Here is a 19,190-nt window from a genome sequence, read left to right as displayed (position 1 = left end):
CTCTCTCTCTGGTTGCAACGTTGCTTCAGTGCTTTGCATTCTGTTTGCCTCACTTGCAAATTTACACACACACACATGAACACACAGACACACAGACACACACACACACACAGCTCTCTTATCACGCGTGCAGGTAATAAAAAACCGTGAACACGATGGACATAACACAAAGAGGCACAAATACTCAGAGGTACAGTAAATCAGCTAACGCAAGCAGTTTCAGGTGAATGGAGGGGAGTGAATGATGTAATCCACAGCAGTATTTTTGTCATTTCTCTTGCAACAGCAGCTAGAAATGTCTGTCATAACGCTAGCATATTTTATACTGCCTCAGAGAACAGCCTTTTCTGCCACCTAGTGGTGACCAGAAACATGTCATACATGACAGGGTGTGTGCATGCACATGCAGAATTTGTGTGAAGATAAATTCAGGCCACTGAAATTCAGGCCACTGAAATTCAGGAGTGATTGGCGGACCTGCTGTCATTGTTTTCATATACTACTGTCAGTTAACATCTGTTTGTTAATATGGTATGGCATATGGGAAAGTATTTTCACAGAGCATAGTTATGTATTTACACCCTCTGATATTTATTATAGTGCTATATGTTTCTTAAATACATTATTATCTGCAAAATACAGATACATGTTAGTTGTCTTGGCAAAAAAGAGCATAGTCTGTGTTTGTTGTGTGTCTCAGCTTGGCCAAGGTACCGTGTGTTGCGGCTGGTGGATGTGGGGCAGTACAATTTGGAGATCTCATCTGCTGAACTCTCCGATGACTCTCTCTATGAGTGCCAGGCTACAGAGGCTGCCCTGCGCTCCCGCAGAGCCAAACTCACTGTTCTCAGTAAGTGTGTGTGTGTGTAAGGGAGAGAGAAAGTATGTTGCATTAGGTATATTGCTGAGGAAATATTACACCGGCTTGTTATCCAATAACATACAGCATACAGATACAGAAGAACAAGACCTTTTGCCATGTAATTTTTTTTAAAGCTGCTGTTTGTAATGTTTAAAAGTCTTTATAGATCTATACTAATCATATCATTTCAAAAACGAACAACATAATTCAATGCAAATCAAGAATGAAAAGGTTTATGAAATAACGACTTTATTGTAACCGTAAAACAGGCCAAGGTGTCATTGAAGTGTTTAAAATATGAGGTTTCCACATTAAACTGCAGCTAGAGCAGAATTCAGTGAAGTGCAAGCTGCCCAGTGTAACGGTGACGTTTGTCCAGTTTCAGCATGACCTGTGATAATCAGAAAATTTTAAAGATACATAAACCAAATGATTTCCAATATTGACATACCAGAGATATGGGAGGTTTCTTCATTTTCTTCTGTAAATGAAAGTGGCACCCTGTCTTAAAAGAAATAATTTAAAACCTGTCATTGTTTTAGCTTTGTCGTAAAAATTATTGTTTGTGCTGGTTTGATTTCTGAGATATTATACTGGCTATATTTCAGTGTTGGCTGACTCTGTGGTTACTTCTCGGTATATTAAATCCCACTCAACTCAAAAGCAACCAAAAAATCTAACCAATTTAGCATCATAACACTATAATATATGTACTGTATACAGTGCATCCAGAAAGTATTCACAGCACTTCACTTTTCCACATTTTGTTATGTTACAGCCGTATTCCAAAATGGATTAAATTCATTATTTTCCTCAAAATTCTACAAACAACACCCCATAACGACAACGTGAAAGAAGTTTGTTTGAAATCTTTGCAAATTTATTACAAAAAAAAAAATGCCAAAAGGCACCTGAAGGACTCTCAGACCATGATAAAACAAATATTGAACTCTTTGGCCTGAATGGCAAGCGTTATGTCTGGAGGAAACCAGGCATCACTCATCACCTGGCCAATAGCATCCCTACAGTGAAGCATGGTGGTGGCAGTGTGCCAAGCTTGTAGCATCATACTCAAAAAGACTTGAGGCTGTAAATGGTGCCAAAGGTGTTTCAACAAAGTATTGAGCAAACGCTGTGAATACTTATGTACATGTGCTTTTTTTGTTTTTTATTTTTGATAAATTTGCAAAGATTTCAAAAAACTTCTTTCACGTTGTCATTATGGGGTGTTGTTTGTAGAATTTTGAGGAAAATAATGAATTTAATCCATTTTGGAATAAGTCTGTAACATAACAAAATGTGAAAAAAGTGAAGCGCTGTGAATACTTTCCAGTTGTACTGTATATCACCTAACTGGCACAAAAAAAATGACTGCACAAATCGTGCATCCCTCCAGGATTCTGTGATTTTGCCATCGCAGAAATGTATGCAAAATCAAGCAAATTACCTCAGATTTTCCGCAGAATCGCGCCAAGATGCGTCTTGTGTTGTCATCACAACACGCATTCAGCCAAAGCCCTCTCCGAGTCACATGTGTCGATCGTGGGTCTCATTTACCAACAAACCTCACTGTGAAAGACAATTGTGCAAAATAATTTCATGCAATTACAATTTTGCCAAAAGTAGTTTTCCGGAACGCCGCAGCAAAATCAAGCGACAATCACAAAAAACCTATATGAAATCCTGTATGGAATGGTATTTTGCATGAAGTTTAGTCTACATAGGGCATGTGTTCTTTGCATGATTCTTCTGTGTGATCATGCAGTTCCCCCAGATGAGCCGGTTATTGAGGGTTCCCCAGAGATCCTTCTCACTGCAGGGGTTACCTACAACCTGAGCTGCGTGTCGCGTGGAGCCAAACCCCCTGCAGTTATAGAATGGCAAAAAGACGGGCTGCCTGTAGAGGGGGCAGTCAGCACAACAGTAAGACATACACATTTGCACCCATTTCACTCAGATCGTTTGTACCTGGACTGCCATGAAGCTCCAACTGTGCATGGAAATCCAGGTTTATTCCAGAACTAGCCAACAGGATTTCTCAATAATATGTGTTCTTCTCTACACTCTCTCTGTCTCAAATTGTCTCTCTGTCTCTCTCTGTGTAGGAGGTGCTACCTGACAGGAAGCGAGTGACCACGCGTAGCTTCCTGCCCATTGTCCCAGTGGATACAGACACAGGAAAGAACTTCACATGTGTGGCCAGCAACCTGGCTGCACCCTTGGGCAAACGCGCCGCTATCACCCTCAATGTGCACCGTGAGTTTCTCCACATCCAGCATCCTTATGGCTTTTCTACCTTACTATGAATGGTCTGTTAGTTACCATTCATCTCAGTAGTACAGATTGGGTATTGCTGTGGCCTATAAATTCCAACAACTATCCATGTCAAATAAAGAACCTCATGCTTCATATCTCAACGCACTGTTTGTGAGATAACCATTAATTATACAATGTAGCAGTGTGGGTTAAAAAGCAATTGTGTCTTTTTCCTTTCATTATAATATTCCTGATGTGAGCAGATCCTCCTGTGGTGGTGTTATCCATTGAACCACGTTCTGTGCTGGAAGGAGAGAGAGTGACATTCACCTGCCAAGCCACTGCCAATCCCCCAGTTATGGGCTACAAGTATGTGTGTCTCTAAGTCTCCTGTATATTAGTGTTTCAATAACCATCTGCTCACAAATATCACCGTATAGTTATGCATATTGGCACTTTTGATTCAATAGAAAGTGTCACCATCCTTTTAACAGCAATAAGAAAGGGAGGACAGTGGGATTTGGAAAAGGTTTTGATGTCAAAGAAAAAAATCGGTATAATTAGGAATCGCCAATCAGTGTTAATATTAGTGTTGATTCACTGCTGAGGTTTACATTACAACTGTTTTTTTTTTTACATTCCTTCACTGCCTTGTGGGTCTTCTCTAGGTGGTTCATCTCAAATAACAGGTTTTTAACAGACAATTATACAGTCTGGCTGTGTGATGTTTTTCTTCACCAGCTAATCGAATTTGGTATTGTTTATATTATTAGTTATTTCTGCACAAAAGTTTAAGGAAGTTGCAGATTAAGGCAGTGTAATGTACAATGTCCACACTGTGGACATTGTGTCTATTCAATTAAAAAATAAATGTCCTTGTTGTGAAATAGAGTATATAGAAGCTCTAAATCTGAAATGTCTGGTTCAGTATTGGCTTAGAGCTGATATCTTTATCTGAGGAACACTTAAGCGGGTACTGCAAAGTGCAATATAGTGTGACAGAATTTAAGGCAAATGTAGCCCAAAATATAGAGGGATACAATATTCTTTGGGTAATAAAAGCATTTAAAAAAAAAAAAAAAAAGGCTATTTCACTGACTTCCATTTAGCACATTTCTTTAAGTTTTGCACTGTTTGTCTTCATCTTGTCACACTTTTCTCTCTGCCAGATGGGCTAAAGGCGGTGTGGTCATCCAGGGTGCGAGAGAGAGTGTGTTTGTCACTAAAGCTGACCACTCTTTTTTCACCGAGCCTGTTTCTTGCCTAGTGTTCAACGCTGTGGGGAGCACCAACGTCAGCATACTGGTGGACGTCCACTGTAAGAAGCAGTTTGAAAACCTCTTTTTCATTTCATTTACAGCCGTTACATATTTACAAAAATGCTTTACTTTTTAAAAGGGTGACATGAATTAGTTCTACTAATGAATTCGTTAAAAACATCAACGATGGGATGGTGTGATGGTAAAATGAACTGTAGAAATCTATACGAGTAGTTTGATACAATTTTCTCTTTTTCCTTTCCTTAAAGTTGGCCCTATCTTGGTGGTAGAGCCAAAGCCAGTGACAGTGGACATGGATTCTGATGTCACGTTGAACTGTAAGTGGGCAGGCAACCCCCCTCTCACCCTCACATGGACAAAGAAGGGGTCCAGCATGGTAAGAAATCTGACCCAGACTACTCTAAAAATGGTAGTTTTCCTGTCTTTCACTGTCATCTGCCATTTCTTTCATTCCGGCACTGTTATTGAGATTAGCTCCCTCCCTCCACATACCTGGTTAAGAGTTCTCCATTTCGTTTCTCTTCATTGAAAAAACCGACATCTTAGCAAGTGAAAATATCTTGAATATAGTCGAATTTATCTAGTTGTTTTTACAAAAGTACAACAAACCAAATATAAGATTATTAAACCTATTTTGAGACATTTTCACTCATATTAAGATTTAATTTTTTTACATTCTATTGGAAATCTATTGCTTCTTTGTAGAAATAAACGCTTAAAATAATAAAACATATCTGCCAAGACTATCTGCTGTGTAATAAGCTTGTAATTAGTACATAAAAGGAAGTTTCAGAAACAGGCTTTGACGTGTATAACTATTAAATAACAACAACTCATAATATAATAATATATAATATAATAATGCCTAATGAAGAACGTTTTCATACTGGAACCATTATTCTGTTAGCATTTTAATAGTAATATGTCTTGCGTAAATATTCCTGAAGCCTGGGAAAAGAGTTGCTGTGAATTTGATGTTTTTGGAGCTATACTTATGTTTGATTTATGTTAGTCTTATAATAGGAAATACTAGATAAAATCTGACAAGATATTTTCACTTGCTAAGATGTCATTTTTTGCAGTGTTTAATCCTCCTCCTGCCTGTCTGTCTTCAATATATTCTCTTTGTTGACTTTGGAGAGTGGGTTCATCCATCTGACATGAATTGCTGCTTCCTGGTGTGGTCCAAAATAAAATGTAAACTCTCACTCTCCTGTTCTCCGTGCTGGTTTGTTTTTTTTCAGTTTCTCACTTAGAAGTTTCGTGTTGTTGGGGTTGTAAAGGTGCTACAGCATAGTTTCTTTTACTGTAATGAAATTTATTTTTACGAGATATAACCCTGACCTCTGTCTCTTTCTAGGTGCTGAGTAACAATAACCAGTTGTATTTGAAGTCAGTGAGCCAGGCTGATGCTGGCCAATATGTGTGTAAAGCTATAGTACCCAGGATCGGAGTGGGAGAAACAGAGGTCGCTCTCACTGTCAATGGTCAGTAACTGAGCCAGAAAGTATGAAAATATACTTAAATAGGAGACTGAAACCCTCTTGGCATGCATGAATAATTTGATAGCAGATATTATAGACTATAAGCCCCATATCAATGATAAAGAATAAATGAATATTGAATAGGCAGTATGAAGCAAGGATGAAGCTTGTGCTGGTTATTCTTTTCTTATGATTAGAGATGCTATTCTGTAATACACCAGTCTATAAAGTGCTTATATACCAATTCACAGAGCCATAACTAGGTGTTAAGACATTGAATTCCAGCAATTAAGCAATTTATTTTTCCCAGGAAAGCAAGAAACAAGTAAGGCTTCTCTCTGTGCAGGTCCCCCTATTATATCCAGTGAGCCAGTCCAGTACGCAGTCAGAGGAGAGAGAGGCGAGGTCAAGTGTTACATCGCAAGCACTCCTCCTCCCGACAAGATTGTAAGTGTCTGGATAAATAGCTGTCTTCCTAGTTATCTAGCGGAGAAGTTGTGTGTGTTCTGAAGTTATGCATGTTTTTATGTGTGTGAAAGCATGCTACACTATAAACGTCCTCTAACCTATGGATTCTTCAAAATAAGCAATTTGAATATCGCTTTTAGCCCTGACCCATTTGGTCAGGGATTTTCAATAGGAAATAACACATCATGCCTTAGGGTAACCTTGGCATTAAATTTAGAACTATACAAAAAAAACAAAAAAACAACTCTTATATAATTTTGCGTATTTTGAGCTAGAATGGCTGAATGTTACAAATAGTATCAGAAGTTCAAAAAGTCATGAAGGCAGCATTAATAATGAGCGAATGTCAGACCTCGACAAGCAAACCAAGCTTTTGCTCTCCGCATAGTTGACTTAACTGTAACTCAGCACTATCCATTTAGAGCTTGCTTCTGTCTGAATGACTGTAATGTAGAATGACTGGCAGTCAAAGCCCTAATGCAGCTCCGAATAGAGATTTATGAAATATGAAACACAGAAGCCGAGCATTTGTTCACTCATTTTTGTTCTGCGTGTACTGCTGGGTTGTGCAGTAAATGGAGCCTTATTGTGAACATGCGGACTAATGCATTTTTTAAACATGTTCATAGTTCGGTATGAATAATATAGCACTTTTCAGTGGAGTTTAAAGAAGTATGAAGCCCCTTGTTTTCAGCATAGAAAAGCTATTTAGGTAATGTGACGTGAGAGGCTGGTATCAGGAATACAGAAAGAGGCACATTATTCTTACAGGGTTACCACAAAGAAACTAGCAATTGCTTAAATGTAATACCAATCACAAAGGAAAGTGCTTAAAATTTTAGAGAGACATTGCATATGGAACATATCATTGAATAAGCTTGATATGATCTATTGTTTGCTTTAAAAAAACATTCCATCCATCATCATCAATTACACCCACATAGACTATCCATTCTTTATATAATCTGCCTAGAAAATTAGGCCTTGTTCTGTGAAAGATATTTCATGTGTACTATTCATTCTTGAAAATTCTTGAATATCCTGCATTTTGAAGATTCTAAAGCTTCAGTATTGTGTTAGGAATCTTACAATAGAAGTAGGGAAGAAAGCTGCCACTTAGGTGTGGTACGTTTGCAATGCATTTTAGGTCTTAGATGGAATCCTCCTGACAGTATATCATAGACACATAAATAAGTATATAATTGTTGATTTGCTTTTGTATAAAATTTGAACACTCCCTTTCTGTGTGCGTTTCAGGTGTGGGCGTGGAAGGAGAACGTGTGGGACAAAGAGAAAGGGACTCTACCAGAACGCTACACGGTGGAGCAGAGTAAGCCGTCCTCTGATGGAGGAGCAGTGCTGTCTACTCTCACCATCAACAACGTCATGGAGTCCGACTTCCAGTCCACCTACAACTGCACAGCCTGGAACGCATTCGGCCCAGGAACCATGATCATCACTCTGGAAGAGACTGGTAAGTTTACGTGCATCTGATTATCATTTTTATCATTAAATGTGTGCATATTAGAGCTTGGAGAGAGTTCCTTTTCTGTCTGTAAAGGGCATACACCTAGTGGACAGAACAGACATGTTTAAAGTTAGATTTTGATAATGGGAAAAAATCCTTATATATATATATATATATATATATATATATATATATATATATATATATATATATAAGGATAAACAATTTTGATGACATCATTCTGCATATATATATATATATATACACACACACACACACACATATATATATATATATATATATATATATATATATATATATATATATATATATATATATATATGCAGAATGATGTCATCAAAATTGTTTATCTGAGATTGTGTTCGAGAGAGACTGTTGACTTTTTAAATTTTATTTTGCTCCACTAGGTGGTGATATATTAGATATATATCACCACCTAGTGGAGCAAACTAGAAATGTATAAAGTCTACAGTCTCTCTCTACCACCAATAGAAATGTATAAAGTTCAGACATTGACGTAAGACAACTGAACTAATTAATTATCAGTATTAAAAAACTATTTCTGATTTTAGTGATTGTCGTTATCGTCATATTGCCCAGGTCTAGTATAGTGCCATGGTTTTCATGCTTAGATAATTTGTTCAAATATTAAGATTCATATTCATACCTATCTCCTGATGTTTAACCTGAACAGAAATCGTTCCAGTTGGTATCATTGCTGGCAGCACTGTAGGCTGCTCCATTCTGCTATTGCTCTGTCTGCTGGCATTAGTCCTGTTCCTATATCGTCAGCGGAAAGGAAGTAAGAAAAAACACACACATTTTTACTGGCTTAATAAAATCATTATTCACTACACCATTGGTTAAAGTGTGTATTATAAGGCATATATTATTCTTGCAACTCACAATTGCAATACAGATCCACAAATATAATGATGTTCAGAACAGCTGTGTAAGAAATGTATAAAAATCTGTATTGTTCCCAGGTCGCCGCGGGGTCACACTCGGCAAACCAGACATCAAGGTGGAGACAATAAATAAAGAAACCCACAGCTTAGAGGAAGACTCAGCCAGCGTCTCCACAGCAAGCCGCATGGTCAAAGCTATGTACTCGGTGAGTCGGTATTTTCAAATATGCAGAGGAGTCTTAAATAATTAAATAGTTAATTTTGAGTATTATTTTAAAGCAAGAATGAAAGCTGTATACCTAACACAGACATCTCTGAGGGGGTTCATGATTGCATGCAGGTTATGAGTGCTTTGCTTACAGCATGATTAGTGCACTACATCATTACGTAGTGCACACTGTGGAATAGCTACAAGTCTAAAAAGCTATTCAACAGACAGTCTATGTTACCAAATGCAGTTTTGTGAAAACATATAAAGGCTATCTGTCTCATAGCTAACACAAATGTGTAAACCATTCAGTGCTGAGAAACGATGAAAACTATGCCTCCATGTCATTACGAACTGAGCTGCATTTTGCCAGCTCTTATCCAGCTGTGTGCCTCAGTGGTTGAGCTTTGAAAGCTAAACGGCAAATGAGGTCACATTTAGGTTTTATTAAACTATTATTACAGCTGCAAAGAATACAATGCAAAGTGGAAACATGTTGTCTTTCTGTCTATATGAAAACTGACCTTTTGTGCTGCCAGTAGTAGTATTCGTTGATAAAAGTAGAGCCAGGACGCTTTCATCCCTGAACATAAATCTCAATGGCAACCCAAGAATCCCATCATATATTCATCACAGTATCTGGATGTGCCTCGGGGGTGCAGTGACAGAATATTCTGACAGCTCAGGGATTTTACAACCTGCAGAAATGTGACATTTAACCTTATAGCAGAAGAGATATGAATTTGTACCTTTCTCATTGTTGTATAACTCAGACTTCTCTGGCAGGCTTGCAATTCCTTTATGCATAAATGCACTGTAAATGTGATTTGTGGTCTTAATGTTTTTTTTTTGTTTGTTTGTTTTTTTATACAAGTACAACATTAATACTTCTAAGTACTAACTAGGGATACCATAAAACCTTTGGGCATTGTGCTGCTTCTAAAACTCAGCCAATGAAAATAACTGTTCGTCTCATTATTCATGTTCTTGACCATTAACACGTCATCTTGAAACCTCCCTATACACTAAACTGCACTCCAACAGTCCAAAAGTCTTACTCACTGTATGTCATCTAAAGTATTACACGGAAAAACTGAATTTAATTCTCTTTTCTTTCTCAACCTCCCTCTCTTCCTGTTTTATCTTTGTCCTCCTCTTTCTTTTAAACATTTTATCCCTTTTTGTGTTGCTTCTACAACCCCCCCCCCCCCCCCCCCCCCCCCCCCCCCGGTTGGTTCGTTGTTTATTGTTTAGTTTTTGCCCTCTGTGACCCTTTCTCCCTCCTCTCAGCCTTTTAAAGATGACATCGATATCAAACCGGACCTACGCAGTGAAACCTTGGACACACGTCAGGACTATGAGATCAAGGTGAGTGAGACACACACATACAAGCTCACTCTAACACACACACACACACACACAAGCTGTTTGTCCTTCAGTGCAGCATATGTACATGTAATGCTTAACATGTTTATTGCACGAGTATTATAATTATTCACAAAATACAGTGGTGCTTGAAAGTTTGTGAATACCACCATAATGAGACAAAATTATTATACTTGGTCACTTATTTATTGAGGAAAATGACTCAGATTACATATCTGTGAGTGGCAAAAGTATGTGAACCTCTAGGATTAGCAGTTTGATTTGAAGGTGAAATTAGAGAAGGTAAAATTAAATTTGTTTTAAATCAATTGGATGACAATCAGGTGTGAGTGAGCGCCCTGTTTTATTTAAAGAACAGCAATCTATCAAAGTCTGACCAACTGAGATTTATGAGAACCTCAGAAAAAGAGTTATTGATGCTCATCAGGCTGGAAAAGGTTACAAAACCATCTCTAAAGAGTTTAGACTCCACCGATCCACAGTCAGACAGAGTGAGTACATTGGAGGAAATTTAAGACCATTGTTACCCTCCCCAGGAGTGGTTGACCAACAACAATCACTCCAAGAGCAAGATGTGTAATAGTCCACGAGGTCACAAAGGAACCGAGGGTAACCTCTAAGCAACTAAAGACCGCTCTCACATTGGTTAATGTTAACATTCATGAGTCCACCATCAGGAGAACACTGAACAACAATGGTGAGCATGACAGGGTTGCAAGAAGAAAGCCACTGCTCTCCAAAAAGAACACTGCTGTTTGTCTGCAGTTCAAATGTCACGTGGACAAGCCATAAGGCTATTGGGAAAATGTTTTGTGGATGGATGAGAGCATAATTGAACTTTTTGGTTTAAATGAGTAGGATTATGTTTAGAGAAAGGAAAACAATGCATTGCAGCATAAGAACCTTATCCCATCTTTGAAACATGCTGGTGGTAGTATCATGTTTTGCTGCATCTGGCCCAGGATGCCATCATTGATGGAAGAATGAATTCTGAAGTATACCAGCGAATTATAAAGGAAAATGTCAGGATATCGATCTGTGAAGTAAATCTCAAGAGAAAGTGGGTCATGCAGCAAGACAACGACCCTAAACACACAAATCATTCTACAAAAGAATGGTTAAAGAAGAATAAATAAGTCCTGATCTTAATCCGATAGAAATGTTGTGGAAGGACCTGAAGCAAGCAGTTCATGTGAGGAACCCACCAACATCCCAGAGTTGATGCTGTTCTGTACTGAGGAACGGGCTAAAATTCCTCCAAGCCGATGTGCAGGACTGATCAACAGTTACCGCAAATGTTTAGTTGCAGTTTTTGCTGCATAAGAGGGTCACACCAGATACTGAAAGCAAAGGTTCACATACTTTTGCCGCTCACAGATATGAAATACTGGATAATTTTCTTCAATAAATAAATGTCCAAGTATAATATTTTAGTCTCATTTGTTTAATGGGTTCTCTTTATCTACTTTTAGGACATCTGATGATGTTTTAGGTCATATTTATGCAGAAATATAGAAAATTCTAAAGGATTCACAAACTTTCAAGCACCACTGTATGTAATAAATAAAAATAGAGCTGCAAGCAGAGATTAATGGAGCCAAGAACAAAATAGAAAACACATCCATGTGTTATTACTTTGCACACTCAGTGTTTTTCTTTCTCCTGACAGGACCCTACAAACGGCTATTACAACGTGCGAGCCTCGACCCATGATGAAGGTCGCCCTGCCTCCCGCTCCATGCACTATTCTGACTATCGGACCTCTACTGCACCAGGCGGTGCTGCAACTGTTAGTGGTAGCTCAGGCAGCGGAGCCACAGCAGGTCCTGGAACACCGAGCAGCTTGGCTCCTGGGTCACGAGCCGGCTGCTACGACCCTCGACCTCCTTCCAGACTCAGCTATGCCCAGTTTAACACCTTCAGCAGACCAAGTCAGTCTCAGCAGCCTCCGCCCAGCTCCGGGCCTCAGACAGGCGACTTTCCAGCTGAATGCAGTCTCCTAGACTCGACACCACAGTTACCATACGAGAACTACAGCTACCCATCGCACTACCCCACGTACCGTCTTGGCTTTGCTCCTCCCAGCCTCGCTCCATTAGAAAGCGGCGCAGCGTACGAGATGTACAGCGTGGGGCCGGGTGTGGGCGTCGGAGGCACTGCTGCAACCCCGGAGAGCGGACTCGGGAAGTACGGTAGCTCCACACGCTTTTCCTACACCTCGCAGCATTCCGACTATTCCCACCGACACACACAGAGGATGCAGACGCACGTGTGAAGGAGGAGCATAATGCCACGCTGCGCTGCTCTTCCTCACTTCAGCACACACACTTGACCACACGCACACAAACATACACAGGAGGAAGTTGTAAAGAAAGGGAGAATGAGTAGTAGGAATCAGATCAGAAAGCACAGAAGAGAGAGTGGAAGGGAAATTGAGAGGTGAAGGAAATCTCTTCTTCAGCTTTTTCTGCTTATTTCCTCAGCTCAAGGAACTGATAGCGAAAGTCACAATCAAGATGAGAAAAGTAGCATTACTGAAGAATCTAAGCTCTTCAAAATGCTGACTGTATAGGTGTGAATATCCTGTAGTTAGCATGACCACAGACATCTTGTGAACTGAAGGAAGCTTCTGTGTTTGTGGAAAAAAAACGACATAGCAGCGGTGGTCATGGAAGACTTTTGTATGATATGAATTCTCGTTAATGGCTTCTTCAACTCGTCTCCACACCTTTACAAGGCAAATATAAGAAAGCAATATAACACCGATTACACCTACAGTAGACTTGCAGTGGTTCAATGATGATTCTATAACAGATTTTTATTAATTCCTCACATCTAGCCATGAGCAAAGCACCAAACAAAGCACAACACTATATGACCATATATCTTTGGCTACCAAAGCATTAGGGGTGTAACGACACAGCATCATTCGATACGAGGTTCTCAATTCAATATGTCAATACATTCAACAGGCTGCATAGTAAAGTAGGCTATTTGGCATAAAATACTGCTTATATTACACGAGGTGCAATAAACATTTAAACTTAATCAAGACCACAGATTCTCTTCTATGGTTAAAATGTCAGAATACTGATCGAAAGGTCATGAGTTTAAATCCCAGCGCTGCCAAGCCGCCACCACTGGGCCCTTGAGTAAGGCCCTTAACCCTTAATTGCTCAATTGTATAAATTAGGTAAATGTAAGTTGCTCTGGATAAGGGCGTCTGCCAAAATGCCCGAAATGTTTTTCATGAGCTAATACACTAACATACTAGCATATTACCTCAAGAAAAGCAGCAACGGCTACAGCAAGCAGGAACTGGAAAGTTCCTACAGATCTTTAAGTTCTGGTGTATGAGACTGTCATATTTGGTTTCCTGGAAACAGTAAGTAAAACTCTGATGGCCAGTGACCTATGCTTCTATGTCAGTTGGTAGAACTAGATGAAAACAAAAAGCAGCACATGCACACATCTCTCTACTGATTTACAGGTTACAGAAAATCACAGAGTTAGGGAGCTACCGAAATGAGACCCTGCTCGGTAAAGGAGAACGCAGGAGTCAAAAACACATTTGCACAACAGAGAGATGTGTGACACGGAGTGCATAACAATTCAACAGCAGAATAAAAAAAAAAACCCTGCTAAATAAACAAATGTTGAATTAGATGTTTTAATTGGTGGGTTAGTGGTTAGCATGTTTGCCTCACACCTCTGGGGTTGGGGGTTTGATTCCCGCCTCTGCCCTGTGTGCGTGGAGTTTGCGTGTTCTCCACGTGCTTCGGGGGCTTCCTCAGGGTACTCCGGTTTCCTCCCCCAGGCCAAAGATATGCGTTGCAGGCTGATTGACATTTCCAAATTTTCCATAGTGGGTGAACGTGTGTGCGATTGTGCCCTGCCTACCCCGTCCAGGGTGTCCCCCGCCTTGTGCCCCAAGTTCCCTGGGATAGGCTCCCTGTGAGCCTGTGTAGGATAAGCAGTACAGATAAATGGATAGATGAAGTTCATTACATCTTAGTGCACAGCTTTAGTTCAGTTATATGCTGTTAATAGTCAGAATGGATCACACAAACACTATCATTGTTGCATTTCAATTACAGTCCTTTTATAATGTTGAATATTTCAATCAGTGGAAAATGGAAACCTAAGACACCTTCAGACAATGCTTATTTATATTGTATTGAAATGTATTGCATCGAGACACCACTGTATCGAAATCATATCAAATTTGAATTCTGTGTGTTGTTACACCCCTACAAAGCATGAGTGATCAATTGGACACTAGGTGATGAAAGGTCAAGGTCAATACACTTACCTACTTTACCTGTTAATTAGTATCTAGTCTGTATTCTAGATTGCTAAGCTACCTCATGAAGTGGGCTACAAGCCTTATCATTTAGAACAATTATAGGAAGAAAAACAGTACGTGGTTCAGTTACCTTTTATTAGAACGTTGTCTCTGGCAGAATGCTTTCGTTCTCATTAATGAAGTTGCAACTCGTGTCATTGAATTAAAGCACTTTTTTGTTGATATAAAAATAGATGCATAAGGAAAAGAGACCAGTTTAGGAAGCCATCACCCATAGCCAATGATAGCAATTTTTCTTTCTTTCACTCGTTCTCTCTTTCTTTCTTTTACTTTTCATGATGGGACAAGCCACTGGGTTGGCACATCAGTTGGTGGAGTATACAGTGAGATGCGCAAGGGGGCATCATAGTAAACCATATATTTTTTCAAAGTGTTTTTACATGGTGATTAGTTGATCTTCGAGCACATACAGTATAGCTGCATATACACAGTATATGTGTGTCTATATGTCTGAATTCCCCACTCATTCCCATGGTGCTTTGTAGTGGGGTCATTGTTTGCACTGCATTCCAGTATTCTAGCATAGATTATTACCCTTATAATCTACCTGTAATCTCTCATTTGCACACTAGGCTAGAGTGTTTTGACTAGTCCCAAAATACAGAATTATTATTATTTTTTTCTCTCAAATTTCTGTAAAGAATTGTGGACCAAAGGTTCATCGTTAGAGTGTCTGTCTTTATTTAGGTGATATTCACCTCAACAAACAAGGAAATATGCAGATATGTTTGTGTTTGTTGTTTCTGGACTCAACTGTAATAACGGTGACAAAAAAAAGGTGTTTTGAAGGGTATGGGAGTGCAAAAAGTGAAAAAAATGTATGACCCAGCCTTAGGTACACATGCTGATCTTAGATCAGGCTGCTATGCCGTCACCTTATTATTATTAAGACATCATAATGAACCAAGTGGAGCTGATCTCATCGTCAGTTCTTGGATGGATTTCGTGACATTTTTGGTTTCCCAGGGTTTATCCCTGAGAACAGGAAGTTTATACATATATATCTTATACATCGGGGACTGTTCCTACAGACACAATATCACAAAGACACGCCTGCTACTTGTGCCAAACACAGACGCCTAAGTTGGAGGAAGCATTACTTTTTTGTTTGTTTGTTTTTGGACCAGTAAAACTCAGACTTGGTCTATGGATATGAAACCAGACAGGTTTTGTAAAAAAGGATGTAAACATCACGCTCATGTCAATGGTGAAGATGAAGACAATCCGTCTCGTAACGGTTCTCCATCACGGAACAGTGAGGTACTGTCTACAGATTTCGTCTGAGTTTCAATGCCTTTCAATTGAAGGAGTCTTGTAAATACTTTCCCATGTGTTACTCCTACTTCAAGTATTATTTTATATCATTCAGTGTGATGCACTCTATAAATGCAGTATTGTTACATTTCGACAGAGCAAGGGAAAGCTGGCAGGACTAAGGTCTGGCAATGGATTTGAAAGATTTTATGATCTCTTGTAAAATTATTTAAAAAAAACAAAACAAAAAAAAAAACACAGAATAATGAGCCGTGTTCGTTATACTTGGCTGGAGTCCAGTGCGGTGCCAAAGAGCATTCAGCAGAACAAGATGCTCATCATCAACAGATAGCACCTTTATACCTGCCTGTGCTGCCCATTAGTATGTCCTTATGGTACATTTGGTTACTTTGAGCAGTTAACAGAGAAAGATGTATCTGGGAGGTGTGACCTAACCTACAGTTGAGGACATGGCCTTCCTCCAACATCCTTCTTAAAGAACTGAAGCTCCATGGGGACTAAAAGAGGGATATATGAATATGTGTTTTGATTTTTAAAAAAAGAAAAAAAAAAAAGAGTGGCCTTAGGAAAACATGACTTTTATAATCCAACACTTTATATGCCAATTTAAGGCTGGAGGAGAATGATGTGTGTGTGTGTGTGTGTGTGTGTGTGTGTGTGTGTGTGTGTGTGTGTGTGTGTGTGTGTGTGTGCGTGTGAGAGAGAGGGAGAGAGTATCACTTTGTGTACAAATATCTTTATGTAATCCTTTACTTCCCTAAAGTATGTGCTCTAATACTTTTATTCTGCTGGTAGGACTGTATCCTGTATACTTGTGTCTTAGAAAGCAAATGTTGACCTTACTGTACTGTTCTTCATAGTTGAAGCATTCTACAGATGTACAACAGAAGTTAATGAATTTTCATTTTTTTATTTCATTATCTTTTTTTCCCCAATATTTTTTTAAAAATGTTATGTAATTATTTTTTCACAGTATATCAAATAAAAGCACTGTTTTTATAAGAATGGATGATGAGAGTTGGTTTATATCTGTGGGAACAAATTTGAACTATCATGGGTCACAAAATATTGAGTGTATTTTTGGTGTAGTCCAGTGGTCACCATCCCTGTTCCTGAAGATCTAAATTCCTGAAGAGTTTAGCTCCAATCATAATTGTGCCCACCTGACCATCTAACCATTGCTTTAGGGAGTGACATTTACATTTATTCATTTAGCAGACGCTTTTATCCAGAGCGACTTACAAATGAGGAAATACAAGCAAAGCGGTATATCAAGCAGAGAACAATACAAGTAGTGCTACTATACAAGATCTTTTAATTGAGTTCTAGAGAAGCAAAGTGCACAGAGCAGGGTTTAAAGAAAATTGTGTTATGATAACGTGGGGTTGGCAGTTTAGGGGTTAGTTAGGTGTTCACAGAAGAGGTGGGTCTTTAGCTGTTTTTTGAAGTTAGTGACAGATTCTGCGGTCCGGATTGAAGTTGGAAATTTATTCCACCACTTGAGTTTTTGATCACCTAAAACAGGTGTGTTAGATTTTGGCAGGAGATGAAACCTGCAGGAAGGTAGCTCTCAAGGAAGAGGGTTGGTGACCACTGGTGTGCTCTACGAGTGCAAGACTTGGCACTGACTATTTTCGTTGCTTTTTTGTTTGCACACTGGTGTTAAAACATCTGTTATGAAGTTAAAAAGTTGGAATGTTAGCATTTTACATTTTGTAAACCATTAGAGGCTACAGCTCTCTCTACAAATACTGCCCTCTGCACATACTTTTATACCAAAATACAATCACAGGCATAAGCTCTACTGGGGCGTGGCTGTAACGACCAATTAGAAACAAGGCCTTTCCTTACATTGCTGCAGCCTTCTGAGGCACCGTTCTCTTGGGCTACTGTAGAGCACCACAGCCTGAGAGCAGTGAGTAAGTGGAAAAATCAAGCCTTATTAGTGATCGGTGATTATAGCCACACCCCCACGTATAGATTATGGCCGTGTTTGGACAGTGATAACATTTCGGTGTGGCACTAATGAAATGTGCATGATCAAAGTGAGAGACAAGGCACCAAGGAATTACATTCACTTGTCACGAAGTTCACATTTAAATCTTAAAACCAAAATCAGCTACTGATTATTTTTCACTGAAGCTATAAAGCAACATAAGAGCCATTCAGTGAAGCGTTTCCTTTTCAGTGTGGAACATTTACTGTACATCATTAATGAAAAGCATTACAGGTTGTGTATTATCTTTCATATAAACGGAATGGCACAGTGAAATGCAATGCACTGACATGGGTTGCTTGTAATGTGGAGAATATTCACTTCTCACATGAATTCAGTATTTATCCTCTGCTGATCAAATGGCATTGAAATGAAGTTTTTGCTTTTCAGTGTGGTGCATTACAGTGAGGGAAAGAAGTATTTGATCCCCTGCTGATTTTGTACGTTTGCCCACTGACAAAGAAATGATCAGTCTATAATTTTAATGGTAGATTTATTTGAACAGTGAGAGACAGAATAACAACAAGAAAATCCAGAAAAATGCATGTCAAAAATGTTATAAATTGATTTGCATTTTAATGAGGGAAATAAGTATTTGACCCCCTCTCAATCAGAAAGATTTCTGGCTCCCAGGTGTCTTTTATACAGGTAACGAGCTGAGATTAGGAGCACACTCTTAAAGGGAGTGCTCCTAATCTCAGTTTGTTACCTGTATAAAAGACACCTGTCCACAGAAGCAATCAATCAATCAGATTCCAAACTCTCCACCATGGCCAAGACCAAAGAGCTCTCCAAGGATGTCAGGGACAAGACTGTAGACCTACACAAGTCTGGAATGGGCTACAAGACCATTGCCAAGCAGTTTGGTGAGAAGGTGACATCAGTTGATGCGATTATTCGCAAATGGAAGAAACACAAAAGAACTGTCAATCTCCCTCGGCCTGGGGCTCCATGCAAGATCTCCCCTCGTGGAGTTGCAATAATCATGAGAACAGTGAGGAATCAGCCCAGAACTACACGGGAGGATCTTGTCAAGACAGCTGGGACCATAGTCACCAAGAAAACAATTGGTAACACACTACGCCGTGAAGGACTGAAATCCTGCAACGCCCGCAAGGTCTGCTGCTCAAGAAAGCACATATACATGCCCGGCTGAAGTTTGCCAGTGAACATCTGAATGATTCAGAGGACAACTGGGTGAAAGTGTTGTGG

The 19,190-nt window shown here is 39.3% G+C and overlaps 1 protein-coding gene across 2 annotated transcripts in view; it reads left to right on the top strand.

Annotated features, from left to right (window-relative positions):
• Positions 1-16,987, top strand: part of kirrel1a (kirre like nephrin family adhesion molecule 1a) — a 31,939-nt gene extending 14,952 nt beyond the window's left edge. The window contains exons 3-15 of one of the 2 annotated variants that reach the window (XM_017472164.3): positions 701-850; positions 2,628-2,785; positions 2,968-3,118; positions 3,382-3,487; positions 4,288-4,436; positions 4,647-4,774; positions 5,759-5,885; positions 6,229-6,329; positions 7,608-7,824; positions 8,534-8,641; positions 8,826-8,953; positions 10,210-10,323; positions 12,011-16,987. In XM_017472164.3, the coding sequence (XP_017327653.1) occupies positions 701-850; positions 2,628-2,785; positions 2,968-3,118; positions 3,382-3,487; positions 4,288-4,436; positions 4,647-4,774; positions 5,759-5,885; positions 6,229-6,329; positions 7,608-7,824; positions 8,534-8,641; positions 8,826-8,953; positions 10,210-10,323; positions 12,011-12,616 (2,243 nt within the window). In that variant the 3' untranslated portion in view covers positions 12,617-16,987. The remainder of the gene's footprint in view (positions 1-700; positions 851-2,627; positions 2,786-2,967; positions 3,119-3,381; positions 3,488-4,287; positions 4,437-4,646; positions 4,775-5,758; positions 5,886-6,228; positions 6,330-7,607; positions 7,825-8,533; positions 8,642-8,825; positions 8,954-10,209; positions 10,324-12,010) is intronic. The other variant, XM_017472165.3, reaches the window with a different exon arrangement.
• The last annotated feature ends 2,203 nt before the right edge of the window (positions 16,988-19,190 follow it).

Source organism: Ictalurus punctatus, chromosome 7 (genome assembly GCF_001660625.3).
Source record: "Ictalurus punctatus breed USDA103 chromosome 7, Coco_2.0, whole genome shotgun sequence".
NCBI lineage: Eukaryota > Metazoa > Chordata > Actinopteri > Siluriformes > Ictaluridae > Ictalurus > Ictalurus punctatus.
Note: the sequence above shows the minus strand (reverse complement) of the source record. Positions and strands in the feature narration are given on the sequence as shown.